General features: G+C 35.6%; 1 protein-coding gene and 1 pseudogene across 7 annotated transcripts in view; one reads left to right on the top strand and one right to left on the bottom strand.

Moving 5' to 3' along the window:
- Positions 1-25,780, bottom strand: part of Mcm9 (minichromosome maintenance 9 homologous recombination repair factor) — an 85,644-nt gene that overhangs the window by 24,788 nt on the left and 35,076 nt on the right. For 5 of the 7 annotated variants that reach the window (XM_047559709.1, XM_047559710.1, XM_047559712.1 and 2 more), the window contains one exon: positions 10,620-10,794. The exons of 1 other annotated variant lie outside the window; for it this stretch is intronic. In XM_047559709.1, coding sequence (XP_047415665.1) covers positions 10,620-10,794 — 175 coding nt within the window. Of the gene's footprint in view, positions 1-10,619; positions 10,795-25,780 lie in introns of those variants that run through there. One more of the 7 variants, XR_007109608.1, reaches the window with a different exon arrangement.
- Positions 17,073-17,167, top strand: LOC124989803 (uncharacterized; annotated as a pseudogene).

Genomic DNA, 25,780 nt, shown 5'->3' with positions numbered 1-25,780 from the left:
GCCTGTAATCCCAGCCACTTGGGAGGCTGAGGCAGAAAGATCAAGTTAAGCAACTCAGTGAGACCCTGTCTCTAAATGAAATACGAAAATGGGTTAGGGATGTGGCTCAGTGACCCTGAGTTCAATCCCTGGTACCACCCCTGCCAAAGTAAAAAAAGCTTACAGATTTAAGTGACATAAGCAAATAACAACATTAGTGATCTTCTCAAACATGCATTGACTCAAAAAGACCTACATTTTGGTTACTGACACTGTGATTTATGCTGCTCTAGGCATCCTGAGCACTTCACCACTTTTCTACTCTGATTATAGTAAGTTTTACACTACAGAAATCACATTGGTTCCCTCCCAGTAACTTAAGCATTTGAATGGTAGGTATATACACTATGATGATCCGTACGTTTATATACCCACCATGTGAAAACAATGTATAAAGTTTAATCTCAAATCCAAAAGCAATTTGTGAAATTAGTATAGTTAAATGGAACAATTAAGTATACTGCTCCTATTTTTAAAAGAACTCTCTAATAGTCTGCAGTGTATATAAAGTGATACATGGAAAAAAAATGAGAAATTTCTGAAGTTTTGGGGGCCCAGCTGCTATTCTGATTCAGTGGTTCACACTAATATCCTTAAGGGAGATTATAATTCAAACCAAAACCATTTCACAAATCAATCACTTTGGTCACTTGAGATATAAAAGAGAGAAAACAAAACAGATACTTTATCAAGAGTTCTCCTTGGTGGTGCAAGGAAGATACCAAATGTCTCAAAGGAAAACTTGCAGTCTGAGAGACAAGGCCCAGAGTATACTAATGATGGTAGCCTGGTGAATGACTCCTATCCTGGGGTTTCTAAGCTTTGTATTGAGGGCCAAAGGAAGTAAAGTGTTTGAAATGGAGTATGAGGACGAGGTAAGGTTTCTCCTAAGGGTAAAATTTATTTTATTTTGTTATTTTATTTTATTTTATTTATTTTATTTTGTTAGAATTAATGATTAAGTGTTCCTTTTTCTATTACTAATTAACATCATATTATGGTGCAGGTCTCCAGAGACATTTTTTTTAAGAGTTTTGCATTTGGCAATTTACTGCATACTTTGCATCAGGAAGATTAACACTTAGAGAGTGGTAAAAGATGAGATTCTGAAAGCTGTTACCCTAAAACATTAGATGAGCTACTGTTGGAGACAGAGCCAACTTTTTCTTAAATTGGAGAGTGATGTAGAGTAAGTGGTATGAAAAATGAACACAAACTAAAGTGGAACTTAAAGAGAGTTCTCTTGAGTTCCTACTGCTAAGCAGATGATAGATAAACACTGGTGATTCAGGACACAGTTAATTGCTGAATTGAAAGCAAAAATAATGTATTATTCTATGATATTGTCAAAATTAAAATTAAAAAATAAAAAAATTAAAAGGCAACCTATATGGAGGAAAAAACATCACATAGCTTTAATCTGGAGAGAAATTATAAAAACTACTGCAGAGTAAGGCCAAGAGTCTACAGTTCACTAGTACCTGTGACTAAGTATTATCTTTAAAACCCTCCCATCCCTTTATTCTGTTTCTTTGAAACCCAGTAGGCTCAAAACATTTTTCATAAAGAACCACCTCCTAGAAAGACTGATTCGATAGATTATTATTCTGCCTGTCTAAACTATTGCTTCCCAGAAATGACAAACATACCTCATCTTCTGACCTGCTCTGTGGTATATTCCTGAAGAGATTTTTTTTGTCCTCATTACAGTCTGGACAGGCCAAACATTGGAATGTTCACTGAGCACATAACCCATGATCCCTTCTGTATAAACTGCCACAGAGGAACAGCTGAATGGACCAGAGATTGGCACCCAACCCAAGAACAGTCAATCCATAAACTGGCCAGAGGCCAAGGAGCTGTTCTTGAATAAATCGTTTAGTAGGGATGACAGTATCTAACTGGGCCTCTTTTGAAGATGATTGAAATGATGGAAGAAAGGAGAACTCAACTACTAAAGAGAGGTGAATGAGTCTAAAAGACCCACAAATGCAGGAAATAGTGAGAGAAAGTAGTGAATCACAATGTGAGAAAGTAGGTTTGAAGATGATGCAGCAGCAATGAGGGAACAGCTGGAACTGAAGCTAGGTCTCAGGGCATAGAGCGTTTGCTCCTTCCACCATGACCACAATGACTTCTCCACAAAAATATCAACAATTTCATCATGCTTTACTTTAAATAAGGGATATTCACTGCTATTGTTATTGTTAGGCATTTGTTGTTTTTGAGAGAGGACAGTACCAGTTTTAAGTAATTCTGAAAAGTCACAAAGAAGAAAATAATCTGAAAGGGAAAACATTTTCACTTCTCTTGAGTTCTTATTTCAGGCCACATGCTCTGTATGGAAAGCCTGGAGGTTAGTAACCCTAGGTAGGAGAGATTCAAATCCAGATTGTATGACGGCTCTGATTTTGAATTTTTCAAGTATGAGAAATGTTAAGTCTGGTTGAAATTTTCAACAGGCCAGCATTTGTTAGAAATATCATGTTGAAAATCAAATGCAACTAGATGCTCATCAGCACATGGTGGTCCTACTATTTCTGGGAGTAGGCTGGAAATAAGTTGAGTGACTTCATAGGAGACACAGAAACCCCAGCTATGTTATTATAAGGTAATTAAAAACTATCTTCACTAAATTGATCAAGAAAAAGAAACATTACCCGCATGGAGAAATGATAAAGAAAGAGAGAGAGAGGGAGAGAGAAAAGGAAAACCAAGATGGAGAAATAAAAGGTACAAACCTCTGAAAAGTATTATATAATTATACAGTATGCAATGTTTAGAAATTGAGTCTTTGCTTATGATAATAATAACATGGTATAATTGTCTTTATGAATTCAAAAATAGTTTTGTGAGGAGAGGAACAAACTGAACATCACCAATATCCATACCTGACACTCAATAAGACCTATTTAACAACAATAACTAGAGGAGAATAAAGTCCTATAATTCCTTGAATGAACTAAACTATAGTGATCTCTGAATGAAACAAATACACTAAAATGCTTTGCAAAGTAAAAATTCTTATGTAAAGGTAAAGAAATTAGAAGCTTAAAATATTGGTTGTAATCCATGTCTTAGTTCCAAGAGGTATTATATTTTGGATAGCAGCCAAGACAAAACAAACATTTGTAGGTTTTTATCTTGAAACCATAATAATATAAATGTTTAGCATAGTAACCATAACAACAATGCCTACCACAGTGTGGTGGTCTAAAGAGGAAGCCAAAGAGAAAAATTCATTAAATCAAAGTACTCAAAGTGCTTCTCAGGCAAAACTCTGTAATATACATTATATATCTGACAGATGGTTTAAGGAAGAAACAATGAAAATTTGACTAAGTATAAGTAGCAAGATAATTAAAGTTCAAATTTCTTGCCTCCAAGCTGTGAGTCCTCTCCTTTTCAGCAGACGAAAGAAATTCAATCTGAAAGTTATTCTCAAAATGACTTCCTCTAGAAGATGTCATTCCAACTAAAAAAGGATTTTATTGATGATGAATGTATCACCTCCCCTGGCACTGTTATTTCTTTCCATCCCCTTCCAATCTATTCTTATGTGGTGTCTTTTTACGCAGATCTACCAACAGGGTAAAGCTCAAGCTGTATACTTGTCCTGTTTATAAACTGCCACCAGTCAAAATGACACAGGACGAGCACAGGGAGAGTAAGTGTTCAGAAACTTCAATTAACAATTTGATACTAGTGCTGTTATGTCTGTTGAATCTAAAAATAAATGTATGAGTTTATATATTTTTAGAGTTATGGTTATTGTGGTATATATAATTTATGAAACACTAAAATTCACCTTTTTAAAGAAGCCCCTTGGTAGTCATTTGCTTCCCTTAACCCTCAATCTCTATCAACCACTGATCTGCTTTCTCTCCTTCATTTTGTCTTTTTTGGAATTTCATATAAATGGAAGCTATATAGCTCTTTATGCTTGAGTCTTTCACTTAGCATAATACTTTTAAGATTCATCCAAGGTGATGCATGCACCAACAGTTTGTTTCTTTAAAGTTATTAGTATGTATGTATTAAAATTCATTCATTCATTTATCAGTTGATGTATTTCTAAGTTGTTTTCAATTGTGGGTAATCATAAAAAAAGTTGCTATAAAGCGCATATCCAAGTGTTCTAGCATCATTTTTTTAAAGTGGCTATCCTTTCTCTACTGAAATATCTTAGCATTGTTCTGAAAAATCAACTGACTTTACATCTGTGGGTCTATTTCTAGGCTTGCATTCTCTTCCACTGATCAGTGTCTATCCTGATGTGAATGCTACACTGTCAATATAGAAATTTTACAGTAATAAAGTCCTCCAAATTTTTTGTTCTTCCAACTTGTTTTGGCTGTTCTTGTTGCTGTGATTTTCCATGTAAATTTAAAATCAGTTCATTAATTTCTCTTTCTGTCTCTCTCTCTTCCCCTTCCTTCCTCCCTCCCTCCCTCTCTCTCCTTCCTTCTTTCTTCCTTTCCTTTCCCCTTCTCCCTCCTTCCCTCCCTCTTTCCTTCTTTCCTTCCTTTCTTCCTTCCTTCCTCCCTCCCTCCCTCCCTCCCTCCAGGGATTGAACTCAGAGGCACTCCACCACTGAGGTACATCTCCAGCCCTTTTTTCTATTTTATTTAGACACAGGGTCTCACTGAGTTGCTTAGCGCCTCACTAAATTGCTGAGGCTGGCTTTGAATTCTTAATCCTTCTGCCTCAGCCTCCCGAGCCACTAGGATTACAGGTATGTCCGCCATGCCCAGCCATCAGTTTATTAATTTCTACAAAAAAAAAAAAAAAAAAACCAAGTCATTGGTATTTTGACTGGAATTGGATTGAGTCACATTGCTTTGGGGAAAGTTCACATCTTAAAAATAGTAAGTCTTCTGATTAATGGAACTAATATCTTTCTCTAATACTTGGCAGTGGTTAGGATATAAATCTAGAACGTATTTTGTTAGATTTATCCCCTAATACTTCATGTTTGAGGATGCCCTTATAAATGTATACTTTATTTTGACTTCCAACTGTTCATTGCTATCATATAGTGAAATGATTAATTTTTACACACTAGTCTTGTATCCTATTGACCTTTTTAGATTCACTTATTATTTCTAATAGATTTTCACAGAATCTTGAAAATTTTCTGTCAGTGATCATGGCATATAAAATAAAGACAGATTTAACTTTTTCCTAATTTGAATGTGTGTTTTCTTTCTTTTTCTTACTAAAATAACTGAACTTCTAGTACAATACTGATCAGAAATGGTTAATTATGAGTAGACATTCTTGCCTTTTTTTATTTTTAAAAAATTTTTCTATTTATACATGAAGGTAGAATGCATTTAAGCATTTTAATAAATCATACATAAATTGAGTAATTTTCTGATTGTACATGTTTTAGGATCATATCTGTCATGTAGTCATATATTTACATGAGGAATAATGTCTATTTCACTCTACTATCCTTCTTACCCCCATACCCTTGCCCCTCCCTTCACTCCTCTCTACCTAATAACTAATACCTAGTAACTCTATTCTTCCCTAGCTTCACCCGCCCCCTCAACTTATTGTGAATTAGCATCCGCATATCAGAGAAAACATTCAGCCTTTGATTTTGGGGGATTGGCTTATTTCGCTTAGCATGCTATTCTCCTAATCTTAAGTGGGAAAGTCTTTTACCATTAAGTCTGTGATGTCTCTCATAGGTTTTTCAGATACCATTTAAAAGGCAGAGGAACTTCTAAGTTGCTGAGAATTTTATCATGAGTATTTCATTTTGCCAAAAGTGTTTTCTATGTCTATTGAAATACAGTTTCTTTTTTATTCTGCTTACATTGTGAATTATACTGACTGATTTTCAAATGCTACACCGACCTTGCATTCAGGGATAATAATGTGTAATCCTTTTTATATAGTGTTGGATTTAATTTACTAAAGTATTGGGAACAATTCTTGTGTCTATATTCATGGATGATACCGGTTTAAAAGTTTTACTTTCCTGTAACTTTCTGGTTAGGTTTTGTTGTTTCTGTGAAATAAATGTACGTTTTATATTCTTTTAACTTACTGATATGCCTGAATTTAAAATGTTTCTTTAGAACAGCATATAGTTGGCACTTGCTTTTTTATTCAATCTGACAATCCCTGCATTTTAATTGTCTTACATGATTTATTATTAGTATAATTATTCATACAGTTGTATTTAAATCTATTTACCCTGGAGCCAGGCATGTAGCTCAGTGGCAGAGCACATACATAACATGCAAAAGGCCTCAGATTCGACCCTCAGCAAAACAAAACCTTTTTATATTTATTAATCTGTTATCTTATTGATTGTATTTTATTTGTCCCATTTATTATTTGTTCCCTTTTTCTTCTCTTCCTGCCTTCTTTCTGATTACGTTTTATGATTCTATTTTATCTCCATAACTGGCTGCTTTTATGACTCCTTTGCTTTCTACTGTTTTTTTCTAGAGTTTACATCTTTAACTTATTAGTCTACCTTTAAACATTATTGGATCACTTTATGGATAGTGTAAAACTTTGTAATAGCAAACTTCCATCTCCTCCTTCTGTTCCTTAGGCTATTGTTATCATTTATTTCTATTTTTGCTATAGATAATTACCTTGGTAAGTAATTACGAAGTTTTATTTTCTCTTATATCCTACCATTTTCAATGCTCTTCATTTGTATAGAACCAGATTTTCATAAGGAATCATATTCTTCTGACTGGAGAACTTCATTTAAAATTTCTTACTATAGATCTGCTTGTCCAGACAAACGTTTTGCCCTTAATTTTGAATGCTGTCTCCTAGGTTGACAAATTTTCTTCTCAATTTTAACCTCTGTTTTTCCTTATGAAAGTTTTTTTTTTTTTTCTTCTGGCCTTTTAAAGAGTTTGTTCTTGGATTTCAGCAGCATGCCTATAACGTATCTAGGTATGCAGTGTGAGTGTGTATAGTACTTTGCTGTTTAAAGTTCCCTGAACCCTTTGAATCTGTATTTTCATATTCATCAATAATTTTTGTATAATTAATTACCATGGCCTCTTTAAATGTTCCTTCTGCCTCCAATGACCCTCCTTTTCCTGTAATTCTAGTAACATATTTGTCACATAACTTGGCATCATGCCATACCACTTGGATGCTGTATGTATGTATGTGTATATGCATGTTTTTATTCTTTTTTCTTTTTGTGTTTCATTTCAGGTAATTACTATAGACCTATAAGTTACCTCAGTCATTCCTCAGCATGGTCTAGTCTGCTCAGAAGTCTAAGGTGTTTTTAATTCCTAGTATTGTATATGGTTTGGCTTTTTCAGTTGATATTTGTTTGAAGTTTCTATTTCTACCTATGTCCTGCATCTCTTCATTCATATGCTGTTTTCCTTTCTCACTAGATACATCAACATATTAATTACAGTTATTTTAAAGTTAGTGTCTTATAATTGCAACATCTATCTCACCACTAAATCTGGTTCTTTTAATTACTTTATCTTTTGAAAATAAAATGTTCTTTTCCTTTTCCTTTTTCCTTCCTTCTTTCCTCCCACCATTTGATCATGTACCAGGTATGGTGAGTAGAAGAACAGCAGAGACTAAGATAGTGTTTGCATCCAGAAAAGGACCTGTTCCTTCTGAAAGGCCATCAGTGTCTATCAGGCCATCATAGTTAAACTGGACATTGGTGATGTGGTTGTTACCTTACCCAGCCAGTCTTTTCATCCCTTCAGTATCGAGGTGCATTTGCCTTGTGCTTAGTGTGGGGCTATTATAGTGCAGTGCTGGAAAATTATCCTCAGTGTCACTATTCCACATACTAGTTTCAGTAACCATTCTATATTATAGAGGCGGGTCTCTCTGCACACTCCTATTCCTTCCCAGTGCCACACTGCTATTGGCTGTTATTCAGTGCTGGGCTCATTTTGGGGCCAGGGTGGTTCTTAAGTCTCCTTGTCTTAGGCAAGGTCCATGTGCCTCTTCTTGCAGGGAATGGAATACAGATGAATAAGCCTTTCTCTCCCTCCCACCTGTGACAGCTGGACTCTGCAATGAAGGTATGGTAGTTCTTGGGCAGAAGGGATTTTTTTTTTGTCCTTCCAATGGTAGCAGACCTTTTTTTTTCTTTCTTTTCTTTGTACTATATTTGTATTAGACTCAAGAGAATTTCTACCTCTACCCTTCTTCCAGAAGCAGTGTACTTTTGCCTGGTTCCTGGGGGAGGGAAGGACTTTTCTAGAATCAGAAAGGTTTTTTGGTTCTTCCCTTTCCACAGAGGCCCTGAGGATGCAAAAACTTACTGCCTTGCCCCCCAGTAATTTAGAGCTATTGCTTCATGTAAGAGGTATCTAGGAAACAGCCAAGGTCTCAGACCTATCCCCCAGAAGCAGTCACCCGCTTTTGCTAACATGATTGGTGAGAGGAGAAGAGGGGCTCTCTGGTCTTCATCCTGCTCAATTTCTTACATCTGGTAGAGATCACTTGAGAAGTTTTCAAGTGAAAAAGACTTCCCACTGTGTTTGGAACTCCCAATTATTCTCAGCTGATATGCTAACACACACGTGGACTTTTGGAAATTAAGAAATTTTTAGTTATATTTTCTTATTTGTTTCTGTGGCAGTCACCTTTTCCTTCATGCTCTGTCAAATAGTTTGTGTGCTTCAACTTTCATTAGAGGAGCTTGTTATACTTTGAAATTAAGATTCCTTGGTTTCTCTGATAAATTCAAAGAGTTATGATTTTTGTAGGTTATCTGTATTTCTACTATAAGGATTTTTTAGGCTTATATTTTGTACATCTTTGCCTTTTCATTGTTAAAATAATTCATTCTTATTATGTGTTTTATAAAAACATGGCTTGGAAGGGGTGGGGTGGTACATGCCTGTAATCCCAGCTATTCAGGAGACTGAGGCATAGGATACAGAGTTTGAGGTCAGCCTGGCAACTTAGTATGACCCCCATCTCAAAAAACAATAACCACAACAACAACAATAAAACAAAAAGCAGGCTCTGTGATAGACTGCAAAAACAACAAAACTGGTTATTGCCATAGAAATTGTGAAAAGCATTGTTCCAGTGCATAAAATAGCTATCAAAAGACGTCTAGCCTCTTGGTATCATAAGAATTGTTCAGCTAGAGAATGTTGACTATGAAACTCAGAACATACTTATAGATAGCACAAAAGGTTCATACAATTCACATTTTGCAAGGAGTCAGATAGTAAAGATGGCTAGAAAATATTTTGCTTCCAAGTATTTATTCTGTAGTCCATCATATGCGGCACCACAACTTTCTTCTTTTCTTAAACAGATTCACAGAATTTGTCTTAAAAATTTCCTGATAAAAGGATTAATTATTTAGGAATCTTGCAAAACGTCCGCAATTATCTCTGAAAAAGGCACATGAAAATAAACCATAAAATCTACTAACTCCCAAAGATATCAATTAAACAGAGACACAGAAATGCATTGTTGAAGATACTTATAAACTATATGTCTTATCTCCCTTTCTAAAAAGTCTAGAAGCCATAATGATGCTTTCTCATGACAGTTTTATTATGAACTTACCCCTTTGCTACTATTTTTGTCTATCTTTTCCAATCAAATAGTAATACCTCAAGGACAATGTTCAGTGCATCTTGCACTTCTTAGTGATTAGCATGGTTCTTGGCATGTGGCAGGTTAAGAAACACAGAGAGAATGAACAAATGAATAGACCCGATAATGGTTCTGCCTAGTTCTTTCTGGTACACTTTTCCTATGGGCCATATTTTGTTCTCTTTCCCTTATCCCCTCACTTACCATTACTTTTTCACTGGGGTATATAAATAGATCTCATAGAATCTATACATACCTGTATTTGTCTGGCTTCCGAGCACCCACTACTATTTGAACACACTGCTGGCAGCTCTATTTGCACCCTTAATAGCAGCATTAGGGCTGAGATAGCTCTGGTCCTGTGGCTTTTGTGGATGACCTGGCAGCCCGTTTGTGTGGGTGGCCAACCTTTATAGTCAGGTATGCTTCTGATAGTCACCTCAGGGCCCAGATGAGTGGATTTCTGTCTAAACCTGGTTTATTATTCATCTCCATTGGTCATATGCAGCCAGAGACTAGCATATTTCAATCTTGAGCATCACTGAGTCACAAAAGGCACTTCATCTTATGCAAATATATATTACTTATTATTTAAGTTTTCCATATGCTGTGGTCAACCTTCCATGCATGTATAAAGCAGAAACTATGATATTTTTTCCTTTTTAAATCTTTCAAAATTCCTAATAAAATGATATGCCCAAAGTACAATATTTGCTGAATAAAAGAAAAAAAATAAGTTGATTCCCACACTGAAAGCTTTTCATAAATTCATTCCATTAGTTAAGTCAATCTACATTTACACTTTCTTTTTCCCAATAACTCATTTTTATTTCCTCACATACCTCTGTATTCTAAAGAGGAAACTTGAAAGGTGTATCTTGAAGGGTAATAGCTGATAATCCGTGATAGGACAAATAAGGTCCCCATTTTCCCTTAACTATGAATTAAATAATCTGTTTCTATAGATTTTAAAGAAAAGAAATGCTTACCCAGCCTTAGCAACACTTATGGTTTGTTGCTCCATTGCTTCATGGATGCTGGTTCTATCATGTTCTTTAAGGCTATTAAACTCATCAATACAGCAAAGGCCAGCATCTGCAAGTACTAATGCCCCAGCCTCCAAATTCCATTCTCCTGAGTCCTTTATAGCCGTTACTGTTAGACCTAAGGAAAGAAGGAAGCTATGTCAGCTTTTATTTTCAAAAGCATGTCTTATACTATGAAGGAAAGAAATAACTACATATTAAGAGAAAGGTGTAGGACCAAGGTTTTTATTTGTAGTCTACCAAAAATGGATAGCATAAGGGCAATTATTTCAGGTACCAGGCAGTAAAATGTACCAGAAGTTCTTACATTCTGGAAAATATTTGTGTGTCTCCTGGTAGATGCCCTGACTGAATGCTCTACTGTTGGAAGGACCAAACAGATCTCCAGAGATCTTAGGACAAGACAGTCTATACGTGCTCTTTATAAAGAAGGGTCTGATTATAGAGAACAGGAATCATTACATGAATATGTATACATTTGTTAAAACCTATCAAATATAAACAAGAGTGAACCCAAATATAAATTATGGACTTTGAATAATAATGACACATGTCAATGTAGATTTCTGAACTCTAATAAATGTTTTGCTCTAAAACTGGACATTGATAACAGGGGAGTTGTATATGTATGGGGAGGCGGTAGGGAAGGAACAAGGGGTTTATGACAACTCTATTTTCTGCTGTATTTTGTTATGAACTTAAAAATGCTGTAAACAACAAATTTTATTAATTAAAGAAAATAAATTGTGACAGCTGGGCAAAGATTCCATACACATGACACCAAAGAGTATGCAAAGAAAAATGATAACTTGATTTTCAACAAAATAAAGAATATTTGTTCTTCCAAAAACAATGTTAAAAAAATGTGAAAGACAAGCAAGGGACTGGGAGAAAATACCTTTAAACTCTGTTTTATTAAACAACATGTATACAGAATGTAGTAAGAATTCAAGAAACTCCGTAAGAATAGGGAAAAAAAAGACCAAAAAAAATGGGCAAAAGATTTGAACAGATCTTTTACCATAGAAAATAAACACATAGCAAATAAATATGTCAAAAGACATTGAACATATGCTCTCTCCTTGAGAGGGAAGGCCTTTGTGATTGCTCTAACCAACATGGTTAAAGTAACGCACTGTGATTTTCAAGGCTAGATCATAAAACATGCCATGCATTTCTGCCTTGTTTTCTTGGAATGTTAGATTTTAGAACCAAGCAACTATGTTGTAAAAACCTAAGCAACCCGGATAGAGGCCTGTATTAACAGAAAGTGGACACATACATATCCCTGGGTGAGCTACCAACCTACGGCCAGCACCAAGATGCCAGCCATGAGCAAGTTATCTTGAAAGTGGGTCTTCCAGTCTCAGTTGAGCAATTTTGGCTGATATACATGGGAAGAGAGAAAACCTGTCTTAGCTGATACTTGCTTCAATTGCAGATTTACTAACAAAAATAAGCTTTTGGATCTTGGAGTGGTTTTTCACTCAAGCACTGGATAACCTAACCAAAGACAATAAAAACAAAACAAAACAAAAAAACCCCAACAATCTAATAGAAAAACCAAGAAGAGAATTAAAAAGGTATTTCACAAAAGAAAAATTCTTAAAGTCAATAAATATATAACATGGTGCTCATCCTCATGAGTAACTGGAGAACTTCAAATTAAAGTCACAATGTGATACCATTAAACACCCACAAATATGGCTAATGACACAGGCTGCTAATGAGAGTAATAACAGACACAACTACTTTGAAAAAAAGTTCTTGACAATATCTAAAAACATTGTGATTATTTATACTAATTTACCTCAAATTCTACTGCTAGGACTATTCTCTAAAGGTGAACGATTGTGTGCACCCAGTGACAGATGTGTATAAGAATGCCCACAATTCTTAATGTGTGCATAATTTTCACAAATTCTTCATAATAGTTAAACCTAGAAGCTGAAGAGTCTACCAACTGATAGAAGAGATAAATAGTTTTATATTCATATTATGGAATATAATGCATAAAAATGAAAAATGAAATTCAGCTAAACACAACACATATGAAACAATGAAAAAATATTAAGCAAAAAAATATAATTTGGTTAGTGTGAAGGAAAATAAAACCAAAAAAGGCAAAAAAAAAAAAAATTAGTGCTAACAGACCTATCGTACATGAGATATTATAGGGAGTCTTTCAGGAAGACATGAAGGGACACCAAGATAATAAATCAATTCTAATTTATGAAATTAAAAAGCACCAATAAATATGACTTTTTCTTGTTGTTTTGGCGATGCTGGGGATTAAGCCCAGGCCCTTGCATGTGCTTAAGCAAGCACTCTACCACTGAGCCACAATCCCAGTCCTGCAACCGGATACTTTATATCTCCTTTCTCTACTATACTTTTCTTTTAATTTCCCAACTAGCACTTCCAATCAATAAACACTTACATATACCCTTTAAAAAGTACAGTTATTAGGGAAGGTTATTACACATGAAAAATGTTGTCCTTTGCAGGAAAAAATTGAGATTGCTCAATTGTTTGGCAATTTTGGCAGACAAATTAACAAAATAACAATAGCCTTAATCTTCCTGTTGACTTGTGGTGTGTGTGTATCCTAAGGTAATGCTCAGGGGTCACTGTGTGAAACTTATTGCATGAACATTACATTTCCTTCATGATGACATGGAACTGCTGGTCCATTCTAGTAAGATTTCTTAAAAACAGAATGGGTGGAACAGTGGCATCAGAAGTTACTGGTAAACCAGTCAGAACACCTGCACTTAGAATGACTGAATAATAAAAAAGGGGGCTAAACACATCGTGGCATCACTTCTGAATGGCTATGTAAGAAGCTCCACAGACATGTTCCAGTGAAACCAGCATAACTGGAAATTATTTTTAATAACCCAACCAAGTTACAATTTTTAGAACACAGTAAAAAAAATTACTCAAAAAATCTTGGTAAGAATAGCAGGAGTCTGTGACACTTAAATCACAATCTGTTTCTCCCTCTCCTTTTCCCCCAGTTTAGCTGGATAAAAGCTTTACAATGGGTGGGTGCGGTCAATAAGAGGGGCTTCCTGTCACCTCAGCTCTCACCAGGAAAGGTAGACAGCAATTTTTATCTCCTCAACTCTGACAATACAGGCTAACTTCCTGATGGGTGTGGTCAAGAGATCAGGGACTTTACTTCTTCCTCCATCCAATCCTAACCCACGGAGCAGACAGTCAACCTAGGTGTGACATGCCAAAAATACAGGGGGGTCCCACTTACCTTCAATTCAGCTCACCTTAGGGTAAATATTCTAGTCTTGAAAAGGCAAAGCCAATAAGAGCAGAGAATACCATTCCTTCCCAGAGCCTGGGACAGTGGCTGAAAGAGTTTGACTGGGTAGAAAGGCTACCAAAGGGTTCATGTGTTGGAAGCTTGGTTCCCAATGTGGTAGTGTTAGGAGGTGGTATGAAACCTTTAAGAGGTGCAAGATGACTGGGTCACTGAGGGCACTGGCCTTGGAAAGAACTGATAGTTTTCGTGGGACCTTGGTTAGTTCCTGTGAGAGGGTCACTTTTATATCAGCGAGACTGGCCCCTCCTTGATCTTTTCCTGTTTCTTTTCTTACCATGTGATCTCTGTCCTTGCACATGCTCCTACTATGACATCTACCATGATGTGATTCAGTCAACGGGGGCCCTAACTAGAGTGAGCAACAAGCTCTTTGGACTGTAAGTCTCCAAAATTGTGAGATAAATAAGTTCCCTTTCTTTATACATTTCTTTATACATTATCCAGTCTCAGGAATTTTGTTATAGTCATAGAAAACTGATTCATACTATACAGACAGTCCACAAAAACACAAAACTCCAAAGTTCTCCCTAAAGAAATTGATTTTATTTGGAATAGAGTACAGGGAAGTTACTGTTTAATCAAGATTTTGAAGACAAGTAACAAAAAGAAGGTTGGTAGCTTATTGCTAAATAATAGCAATAAGCTAAAATAATAGCAATAAGCTAAACCATAGACCAGCTAGTTTACCATTTAAGGAAAAGAGAGAGTTAAGAGGAAACCTCTTAGGGTCAGAACAAACCTCAAATTCTAAGCTAAAAAACTACTCCTGGATCAGATGTAATTAGTTCAGAATACCTAGCAACTTATACCCTGGGGCTTTGTCAAAAATAATAGAGAAGTACCAGGCACAGGGACACATGCCTATAATCCCAGTAGCTCAGGAGGCTGAGGCAGGAAGATTGCAAGTTCAAAACTAGCCCCAGCAATCTAGCGAGGTCCTAAGCAACTTAGCAAGACTCTGTCTCAAAATAAAAAATAAAAAAACTGCATGTCAGTGCTTAAGCGCCCTGGGCCCATTCCCTGGTACCAAAAACAAAACCAAACACAATAGAGCAATAAGCAATTAGGGGAGCCTAACAGCTAATTATTACACCAAACAGGGCAGACACCTTGATAAGGAGATCCAGGAAAGACACAAAAGTCCTGCTGAAACCATTATCACCCTCAAGTGACTGCACGCATGCAAAAACCTGTTCCCTCTGAAGAGTTCACACAGCCAGGGTCACAGAATTCACTAAAATAACCTAGCTGAGTTACTTAACAAATAAACAACAAAAAATAAGCCCTGGAAAGGGTGAAGCGATTCAACATAAAGAGCTAATACAATACACTAATTAAAGTATAAGACACACAAAGAAACAGGAAAAATTGGCCCAATCATGGAAAAAGAAGACAACAGACACTGTCTGTGAGAGAGCCCAGATGTCAGCCTTAATAGGCAGAGACTTCAAAGCAGCAATTATAAATGTTTCAAGAACTAAGGACAAGGAAAGGACAATATCTCAACAAATAGAGATTAAAATGATTTAAAAAATGGAAATTCTGGATTTGCAATACATAATAACTGAAATGAAAAATTCACTAGATGGCTTAACTGTACATCTGAACTAGTAGACAGAGTTGGCAAACCTCAAAACACATTAGTAGAAATTATGCAATATAAACAGAAGGAAAAGGCATAACAGAAAATGGGCAGAGACTCAGAGAAATGTTGTATACCTTTAATGGACCATTATATAAATAATGGGAGTACAAGAAGGAGGAAAGCTAATGAGAAAATCAGAAAAAAAAAAATCTTAGGAAAACTAATGGCTGAAGATGTTTCAAATTTGATGAAAAACATTAGTCCACACACCCTAGAAGCTCAACAAACCTCAAGCAAAATAAAGAAACCCACACAAATCATTGTAAACATGTTGAAAACCAAAGATAAAAAGAAAAATAATTTTAAGTAGTAAGAGGAAAACATCTTTTCACTTATAAGGAAGCCCCAATAAGATTAAGATTATTAATAAGAATATTATCAAGAAGACAAAAAGTAACAAATGCTGGCAATGATGGGGAGTGCCTTCCAAGCACTATTGGTGGGAACGTAACTACTATAATCATTACATAAAACAGTATAGAGATTTCTCACAAAACTAAAAGCAGAAATACAATGTGATCCAGCAATCCTACTACCAATCTCGCTATTTGGCTACTTTGATAGCCAAAGGAAAGAAAATCAGTATATCAAAGAAAGAGTTGCACTTCCATGTTTATTGCAGCACTATTTGCAATACCAAGATAATCAACTTGTGTGTTCATCAAGAAATGAATGGATAAGAAAATATGGTATATATACATAATGGATTATTATTAAGCCACAAAAAAAGAATAAAATCCTGTCATTTTTGGCAACATGGATGGGTTGGGAGGGCATGGTGCTAAGTTGTAAGCCAGGCACAGAAAGACAAATACTATACAATATCACTCATCTGTGTAGGGTAAAAAAGTTGACATCCTAGAAGTAGAGAGTAGAACAGAGATTACCAGAGGCTGTGAAAGGTGGGGGAGAGAGGACATAAAGAGGTTGGTTAAGGTACATAACTATAGTTTGATAGGAAGAATAAGTTCCAATGTTCTACAACATAGCAGGGTAACTATAATTAATACTAATTTATTATATACTTCAAAATAGCTAGAATAGAGAATTTTGAATGTTCTCACTTAAAAAAATGATGTTTAAGATGATGTATGGGCTAATTACCTTCATTTGATCAATGGCTACTCAAAATATCACATATATACCATAAATTTGTATAACTATTGTTAATTAAAATTAAAAATAAGAAAAATATTAAGAGTTGACCTATCAGAACGAGTGGAGGCCAGAGGCAGTGGGACAACATATTCAAATTGCTGGAAGAGTAAAACTATCAACCAAGAATCTTATATCCAGCAAAACAGTCTTCCACAAATAAAGACAAAATAGACATTCCCTGATATACAAAGCTGGGAGCATTAGTAGCAAGCAAACCCATCTTAAAAGAATTACTTTTAAGAAATTACTTAATGTGCTGGCTCAGCAGCACATACACTAAAATTGGAATGATACAGAGATTAGCATGGCCTCTGCAAAAGGCAAATTCATGGAGCATTCCATATTTTCTATAATGCACCAATAAAAAAGGTGGAAAAAAAAAGAGAAATTAAAAGAAAGTTTTTCAGTCTCAAAGGAAAATCACCCCAGATGGTAATTTAAGTCCATAAGAAAGAAAAACAAGCACCAGCAAAGGTAATTATGCAATTAGCAAAATCAGTTTAAAGGCACATTTCTTTTCTAAACTGATTTTTAGAGCAAGTATATAATCGGGCCTATAAAATGTAGAACCATAATATATTTGACAACCTAAACTTTTACCTTAAGGAAATGGAAAAAAGAAGAGCAAACTAAACCCAAAGCAAGCAGAAGGAAGGCTAGAGGTTCTAGGTGGGCACTTGGCAAGAAAAAAAGAGACATAATAGGCACTTGAAAGGGAAAGGAAGAAGTAAGATTCTATTTTTTTGCAGGTGGCATGATCTTGCATATAGAAAATCCTAAAGCCACCAAAAATTTATAAGAATAAATGAGCTCATCAAGACTGAAGGATGCAATAAAAATTGTATGTCTACATAGTTGCAAATAAAAGTGAAAAAATCTGAATAATGTTTCAATTTACAAAAGTATTAAAAAGGAATAATGTACTTAGGAATAGTAGCAAAAGAAGTATAAAATTTACACTCTGAAAACTACAAAATATTGTTTTAAAAACTAAGAGAAACCAAATCATTGAAAAGACATTTCACATTCATTAATAGGAAAACTTAGTATTGTTAAGATGGTAATACTCCTTAAAGGAATCCATAGATTCAATGAAAACCCGATTAAAATCTCAGATGGCTTCTATGCAGAACTAATAAGGTATTCTTAAAATCCATATGAAAATTCAAGGGATCCTAAATAGACAATCCTGAAAAATGAACAAAAGTGGACTTATATTTCCTGATTTCAAAACTTACTACAATGTTATAGTAATCAAGAAAATGTGGCATTGGTATAAGAATAAGGATCAATAAGCTGTGTGTAATGGCACCCCCCGTAATCCCAACTACTCAGGAGGCTGAGACAGAAGGATTGCAAGTTTAGAACCAGATTCTGTGATTCTGTGAGACTCTCAGCAACTTAGCAAGACCCTGTCTCGATACAAAAAATTTTTTTAAAGACTGGGAATATAGCTCAGTCGTTGGAAAAAAAAAAAAAAAGAGAGAATATTGATCAACCACAACCCACAAGATAGAATTGTCTGGAATCTGGGAATAAACTCATACATTTCAGGTCAATTCATTTATGGAGGTTACCTGGGATAGAACCTGTGGGTCCTTAACCACTGAGTCACATCCTACATTTTATTTTGAGACAGGATCTTGCTAAATTGCTTAGGGCCTCACTAAATTGCTGAAGCTGGCTTTGAACTTATTATCCTCCTGCCTCAGCCTCCAGAGCTGCTGGGATTACAGGCGTGTGACACTGTACCTGGCTGGTTAATTCATTTTTGATGAGTTCCAAGTCACAGTATAGTTTTTTCAATAGATGCTGTTGGTAAACTGGATAGCCAGAAAAAATTCCTGACTTCAAGTTATATATGAAAATTAATTTAAACTGGATCAAAGACCTAACTATAAAGTGCTAAAAGTATAAAACTCTTAGAAGAAAACTAGTGTAAATTTCCATGACCCTGGATGGATTAGACAATGGTTTTTAAGAAACTACACCAAAAGGACAAGCAAAAAACAAAACAAAAACAAACAAACCAGAAGAAGAGAGAAAATGGATAAAACAGATATAGGTTTCATCAAAATTGAAAGTTTGGGCTGAGGATGTAGCTGTTGGTAGAGTGTTTGCCTCACAAGCACAAAGCCCTGTGTTCAATCCCCAGCACCACCAAAAAAAAAAAAAAAAAAAAAAAAAAGAAAGTTTTTATGCTACAAAGGATACTATCAAGAACATGAAAAGATAATCCACAGAATGGGATTAGATTTTTACAAGCCATATATTTGATAAGACTTGTATTTAGAATATATAAAAACCACAAATCAATAATAGAATAGAAAATGACTCAGATTAAAAAATGGGCAAAAGATCTGACTAGACATTTTCCCTCAGAAGACAGGCATATGGCCAATAAGTAAATGAAAGATGTTCAACATCTCTAGCCATGAGGGAAATGCATATCAAAAGCACAGTAAGATACTGCTCACACACTACCACAGCTATAATCAAACAGGAATAAGTGTCGAGGGTAATGTGGAGAAACTAGAAGATTCATACATTGCTGGTGGGAAAGCAAAATGGTGCAGCTACTTTGAAAAACTGGTGGTGCCTCAAAAGTTACCATGTATATGACCCAGCAATTCTATTCCTAAGCATATACTCAGAAAAATGAAAACCTGTACGTAAACGTTCATAGCAACATTATTCATACAAGTCAAAAAATAGAAACAATTCATTAAGGGATAATATATAAATAAAAAAGTGGTATAATCACATAAAAGAATATTATTGGGAAATTAAAAGGAATTAAGTATCAATAAGTGCTACAACATAGATGCAAGCATCAAAGACATTATGCCTGAAAGATGCAGGTTGCAAAAGACATGAATTATATGATTCTATTCATATGAAACGTCCAAAATAGACAAACCTATCAACAGAAGGTAATTTGGTGACTACTTACTAGTGGAAGAAGGGAACACTGGTAGCGATAGCTAAGGGTATAAAATATGTTTTTGAGATGATGAAAATATTCTAAAATTGATTGTGGTGATGGCTGCATAACTGTGAATACCCTAAAAACTCAGTTACCTTAAATGAATGAATTATATGGTATGTGATATGTTTATATCTCAATAAAACTGTTATTTAAAAAGTATTACTGTATAATCATACCAGATGATACTTGGAGGTGGATTCATTGTATGTTAGAATCAAAGCCTCGATAGGCACAAATTATACCAAACATCTACCAATTAATTACCTATTAGCTCATTTGTGAAAACTGTCCCCTTCTTAACCTTCCCAATTTTTGACTCTAAATGACTATGCATATAAAGCCTCCATTCTCACAAAGCCTACTTGCCTAGTTTCTGCCAAGTGTGACTCCATCTAATGTCATTTGTCTCTATAGTAACCGACTAGAAAAGGCTGCTATGATCAGCAGTGGCTCTGTACAAGCAGTTGTCTAGCCCAGTGATGTCTTAAAGACTTGAGTCCTTTACTGATCATGATTTTTCCATGTATAGGGTAAGAGGATATCCTCTGATGAATGGGAGAGGCAAAGATTAGAGAGAAAAGGATGAAATATAAAACATGAATGAAGAGAGAATAAGGGAGACTAAGTTCAAGAATGCAGAGGGAGCTTGGTTTAAAAGAGAATGAAGACATAGTAAAAAAAAAAAAAAAAGAAAAAACATTAGGCATTTCCATTCATAGTCTTTGGCCAAAAACAATATATTAAGACCAACAAACTGTCAACAATAAACATACTTATGGTGCTTCAGAAAACTGAATGAAGTCAGATATAATGAAGCCACACCTATAATCCCAGGACCTTAGGAGTCTGAAGCAGGAGAATCACAAGTTTGAGGCTAGCCTGGGCAATTTAGGGAGATCTTGCCTCACAACAAAACAAAAAGGACTAGGATATAGCTCAGTGATATGGTACTTGCCTAGCATGTGCAAGGTCCTTGGTTCAATTCCCAGTACAAAAAATAAAACAGGAAGCTGAATGGTATACTTTTTTTTGAGCTATCAAAGCTACACTATTAATATATAAATCATAAGGGGTTAAATATAGCTTTTATCTCCAACAAACTTGTAACTCATGGTGGACAGCAACAAATATAAAACAACAACTTTTATTAACAAAGTAGAGCAGAGAATGGAAAGAGGACACATGATGCAATGAACATGGAAACCTCATATCACGCACAAGGCTATATTCCAGGATGTGTAGTTCCATCCTCCCCTTTTGTAGCAGGAGGCTAGACCTCTGTAGTACCTATAAGGGGAGACTTCCCCAGCTTTGCCTGGGCTGGGTCCTCTGCTCACTGTCTACACATTCCTGGGCCACCCTCATGAACTACTTATTCCTTAAGAATTCACCAAGATTTGCTACATTGTTTGTCAGTCTGTAGATTTTTCTGTGAAATTACATCAATCTGCTTTTCTACATGTGAAGAACATAAACTCTGTCTGACATGATGAAGAACAAGAAGTACTAGGACAGCAATTAAGAGTGGGTTTCTGAGCAACAGCATCCTCACCAGTTAAATGGGAAGATAACATTAAATGGGAAGATAACGTCTCACCCTCCTACCATATCAAAATATTGGATGGCTCAAAAACATAGGCTACTTAAGAGTCCTTTAGAAATAGTAAAAGAACCCTCTTTTATTCTTTTGCTCCTTTTAACATCAGTGAAGTTGCAAGTAACACTTTCTACTTTGTATCATACTTACTTCATTACATAAGTTACCTTTCCTTTTTCCTTGGTGGTGCTGGGTATTGAATCCAGAGCCTTGTGCATGCTAGGCAAGCCCTCTACCAACTGAGCTATATTCCCAGCCCTGTAAGTTACCTTTCTTACTAGATCATAATGTCTGTTTTGAACATTTCACTGAGCCTAGCACAAATTTCACATATGTGCAATGAATTATTACCCAAATCATTACTCTGGGATTTATTCCACTCAGCAATATCCATAAACACCAGCAAATTTCTACATTTTTAAAGAAAAATTTAAAACTATCATTAAATTTTGACAATCTGCCATTAATACATAAAAGACGGCCTTTTAAGCCAAAATTCATTTTAAAACAAGTTTGGGCTGGGGTATATAGCTCAGTGGTAGGGCGCTTGCTTAGCAATGTGTAAGGCACTGGGTTCTATCCCCAGCATCACAAGAAACAAACTACTACAACAACAAAACCCCAAACAAACTGGACATGGTGGCACATGCCTGTAATCCCAGTGGCTCAGGAGGCTGAGGCAGGAGGATTTCGAGTTCAAAGCCAGCCTCAGGAAGAGCGAGACGCTAGGCAACTCAGTGAAACCCTGTCTCTAAATAAAATACAAAATGGGGCTGGGGATGTGGCTCAGCAGTGGAGTGCCCCTGAGTTCAATCCCAGGTGAACATCTGCTGGGGGGGGCGGTGCACACCAAAAAACAAGTCTTACATGAGATATTTTCTTAAAGATGGGGACAACAATACAAATGAGTCTTCAAAGACAACTCAACACAGTGATAATGTTCATTACCCTAGATGAAAGGTCAGGTAATTTGATCAAAACTAAGACATTAGTACTTTCATAACTTTGCAGCAGGCAGGAATTGAGACTTGATTTAATTCCTAGTTGTAATACATTTTAATACAGCACATTTTAATTTAATTTGATTTGGTTCTAGGGTACTTTAATTTACTCTTTCATCTTGTGTGTGACCTCACTGTGACTTCACATTTCAGATTCTTAGAAGCCCTCTGTAAAGGAGATTAGGCCCATGGAGACAAGTTACATCTTGTTTCTTCAATAATAGATGCTCCTCTGAAAAAACGGCTACACCCACTACACCACACTACCTACTGGCATGGCTAAATGACCACCTCAATTCATACCACAGAACGTACTTGAAAACTGATCAATACTAGGATTAAGTAAGTTTAGATTTTCAAATAAGCTTAATTTTAAGTAGAAAAAAGTCCCATAGCCGTATAGTTTGTTAGGACCTCCATAACAACAACAACAAACAAACAAAAAAACCCCAAAAAACTAGAGACTGGGAAGCATAAACAACAGAAATTTATTTTCTCACAGTCTTGGAGGCTAGTTGTTCAAGATGAAGTTGTTGGGTTCTTTCTTTCTTTCCTTTCTCCCCCCCCCCCCCACCTTGGTGGTAATATTAGGAATTTATTCCTGTCAAAGTTTAGCTAACATCTGCATATGATTTCACCTTATTTGAAGTGTCATTTCATTGTTATTTTTTCTTTTAATTGGAATGCATATTTATTTCTGCTCTGTTATACTTAAGGAACAAAAATGTAAACTTCTCTTCTGCGTTCAACAAGCAACTTTATCAATCATCCTTCTTTTTGGAATTCTATTATACTTTTTTATTACTATATATAACTATCCCTATCTTTTCTCCCAAGTTTCTTCCCATTCTTGCTTGAATTTTTTTTTTTTTTTCATATCTATGCTTGCTCATCGAAATGCTATTAAGCTAGAAGGTACTGACAAGATCTTGTTCTATGTAGTTTCCTTGAGCAAGCAGAATTGACATAGCTGATAACAGCACCCATAATCTGTTCATTCCTAAAACTTTCACCCCAAACCCATTTTCTACCTATAGTTTCAGTTTTCAGAAATAGCTTAAGCAGCAAACTGATGGTCCAAGATGAACAGCCTGAAGCTGTTTTGAACTCTCTGCTGTGGGTTGAATTATGGCCTCCCTCAAAAGACATGTTAAAATCCTAACTCCTAGTACCTCTTAATAGGTTGATTTCTTTTGAGGTTGTTTTCCTGGGCTTGCAAGTGGCTGTCTTCTTATCATGTCCTTACACGGTCTTTTCTCTGTGTGTGCCCCTGGTGTTTATTTATAAGTCCAAATCTTCTCATTTTATGAGGACACCAGATAGATTAGGGTGCACACTAATGACCTCACTTAATTTTATCACATAGTTAGAAGCCCTATCTCCAAATACAGTCACATTCTGAGGCACTAGATGGGAATGCTTCAACTATATGAATTTGGGCGAGACATAATTCAGTCTAAAACAACAGCTTACTGGGTTCAATTATTTTGCCTAGGCACTAATTTAGGTTTTGTTCATCTTATAAAGTCAAACAATCTCTCAGCCATTTTTCCTCTAGATATCTGGAGAAATTCTTCCCCTAGAAATTTGGGGCTTACATTTCACATAGCCCGCCAAACCTCTCCTGTGACCCCTTGGGTACTTAATGAATGAAAACATTCATAGTGACCTGTTACAATATGACTTGTTGTTTAGGAGTCACTAAAAAGTTGTTAAGTAACAGGTCCTACAAATTGCTTCTGAAACCAGAGAGATGCTTTTTAATTTTTTTCCTTAAAGCAAACTGTAATTTAGAAATATGCCAGGACACATCTGAGGAATTATTTTGGTCTTGTACGTAATGAGGAAACTACTGAAGAAAGTGCTCAAAGGCCCTTTAATATTTTCAATGAGCAGTAATAACAGTTAAGAGAGGCAGTGTGAAAGATTTAGAACTTATTCTTGCATAATCCAGTAAACTATTACAAAGATTTTTTTTCTTTGAATACTGTTGTATATGACATGTTAAAAAAATTATAAAATAAGTCAAACTAGTGGAATTCACACAGATCTCAGTTTTTGATGCAGCACATTCACCAAAACAGTTTTGTTTTTTTTTGTAAGTCTGGTCTCATCAGAAGGCACCTAAGGTCAAACTATAAAATGCATTTCTTTCTTTTTTAGGGAGTGCTGGGTATTGTACCCAGGGGTGCTTTACCACTGAGCAACATATAGTCTCAGTCCTTTTTATTTTGATAAGATTTTTATTTTATTTTGATAAGTCCTTTTTATTTTGCTAAGTTGCTAAGGGTCTCACTAAAATTGTTGAGGCTGGCCTCAAACTTGCAATCCTCCTGCCTCTGCCTCTAGAGTTGCTATAGTTACAAGAGTACGCCAAGTCTGTCTGCATTTCATTTTAACAAGCATATAATCTCATTTTTATAAAACAAGTGAATTGGTATCTCCTCTTAAGAGTGCCTATAATAATCAGACAATTGCCCACACACTATCATAGGACTCATGTTTTAATCTTTGAATGGTCATTTTATCTTATATATCCAGCATATCTTTCAACATACAGTAATTTCTACTTTATCTTGACCGGTATCAAGCCAGAACTAATAAGAGTGAAGAGTAGGGCTGGAGATATAGCTCAGTTTGTCGAGTGCTTGCCTGTCAAGCACAAAGCCCTGGGTTCAATCCCCAGCAAATTAAAAAAAAAAAAAAAAAAAAAAAAGAGCGAAGAGTATGTTATTCATCAGTCACAGTAATCTGTTTCTGTATGACTTTTTTTTTACTAAAATGTGCACAAACAACTAGACTTGAAGAAGCCTTACCTTAGATAGGTACTATCCGACTATTCAATCCATTGACAATAAAAGGGCACACCCCCCATTCTAATTAGCTTTCTTTAACATTGGGAGACTGGACATTAGCTGTCCCACATTAACTTTAAAAGACCATCAGATGACGACATCTCATCAAAACAATCAAAGCATGCCTGTAATTCCAGCAGCTCAGGAGGCTGAGGCAGGAGGACCCCAAATTCAAAGCCAGCCTCAGCAACTTAGCGGGGCCCTAAGCAACTCAGCTAGACCCTGTCTCTACATAATATATGTATAAAATAAAAAGGGATGGGGATGAGGCTTAGGGGATAAGCGCCTCTGGGCTTCAATCCATGGTACCATTAAAAAAAATAATAAAATAAAATAAAAAATAAAACTTACCCTACTTAAGTATGAACAATGACTGAAAAATGACTAATCAAAATTTTGGGCACTATATAAAGAAAAAACTCTTCAGATACTTAGGAAATAATTTCACTCTGAATTTTAGTCAAGGTTAGTGGTTTCATTTACAACATCTAAGGAAAAAATGAGAGTTTATGAATAAAG

This window comes from Sciurus carolinensis, chromosome 7 (assembly GCF_902686445.1).
Source record: "Sciurus carolinensis chromosome 7, mSciCar1.2, whole genome shotgun sequence".
Classification (NCBI taxonomy): Eukaryota; Metazoa; Chordata; class Mammalia; order Rodentia; family Sciuridae; genus Sciurus; species Sciurus carolinensis.
The sequence above is the reverse complement of the archived record's forward strand: the minus strand, read 5'-3'. Positions and strand labels throughout refer to the sequence as shown.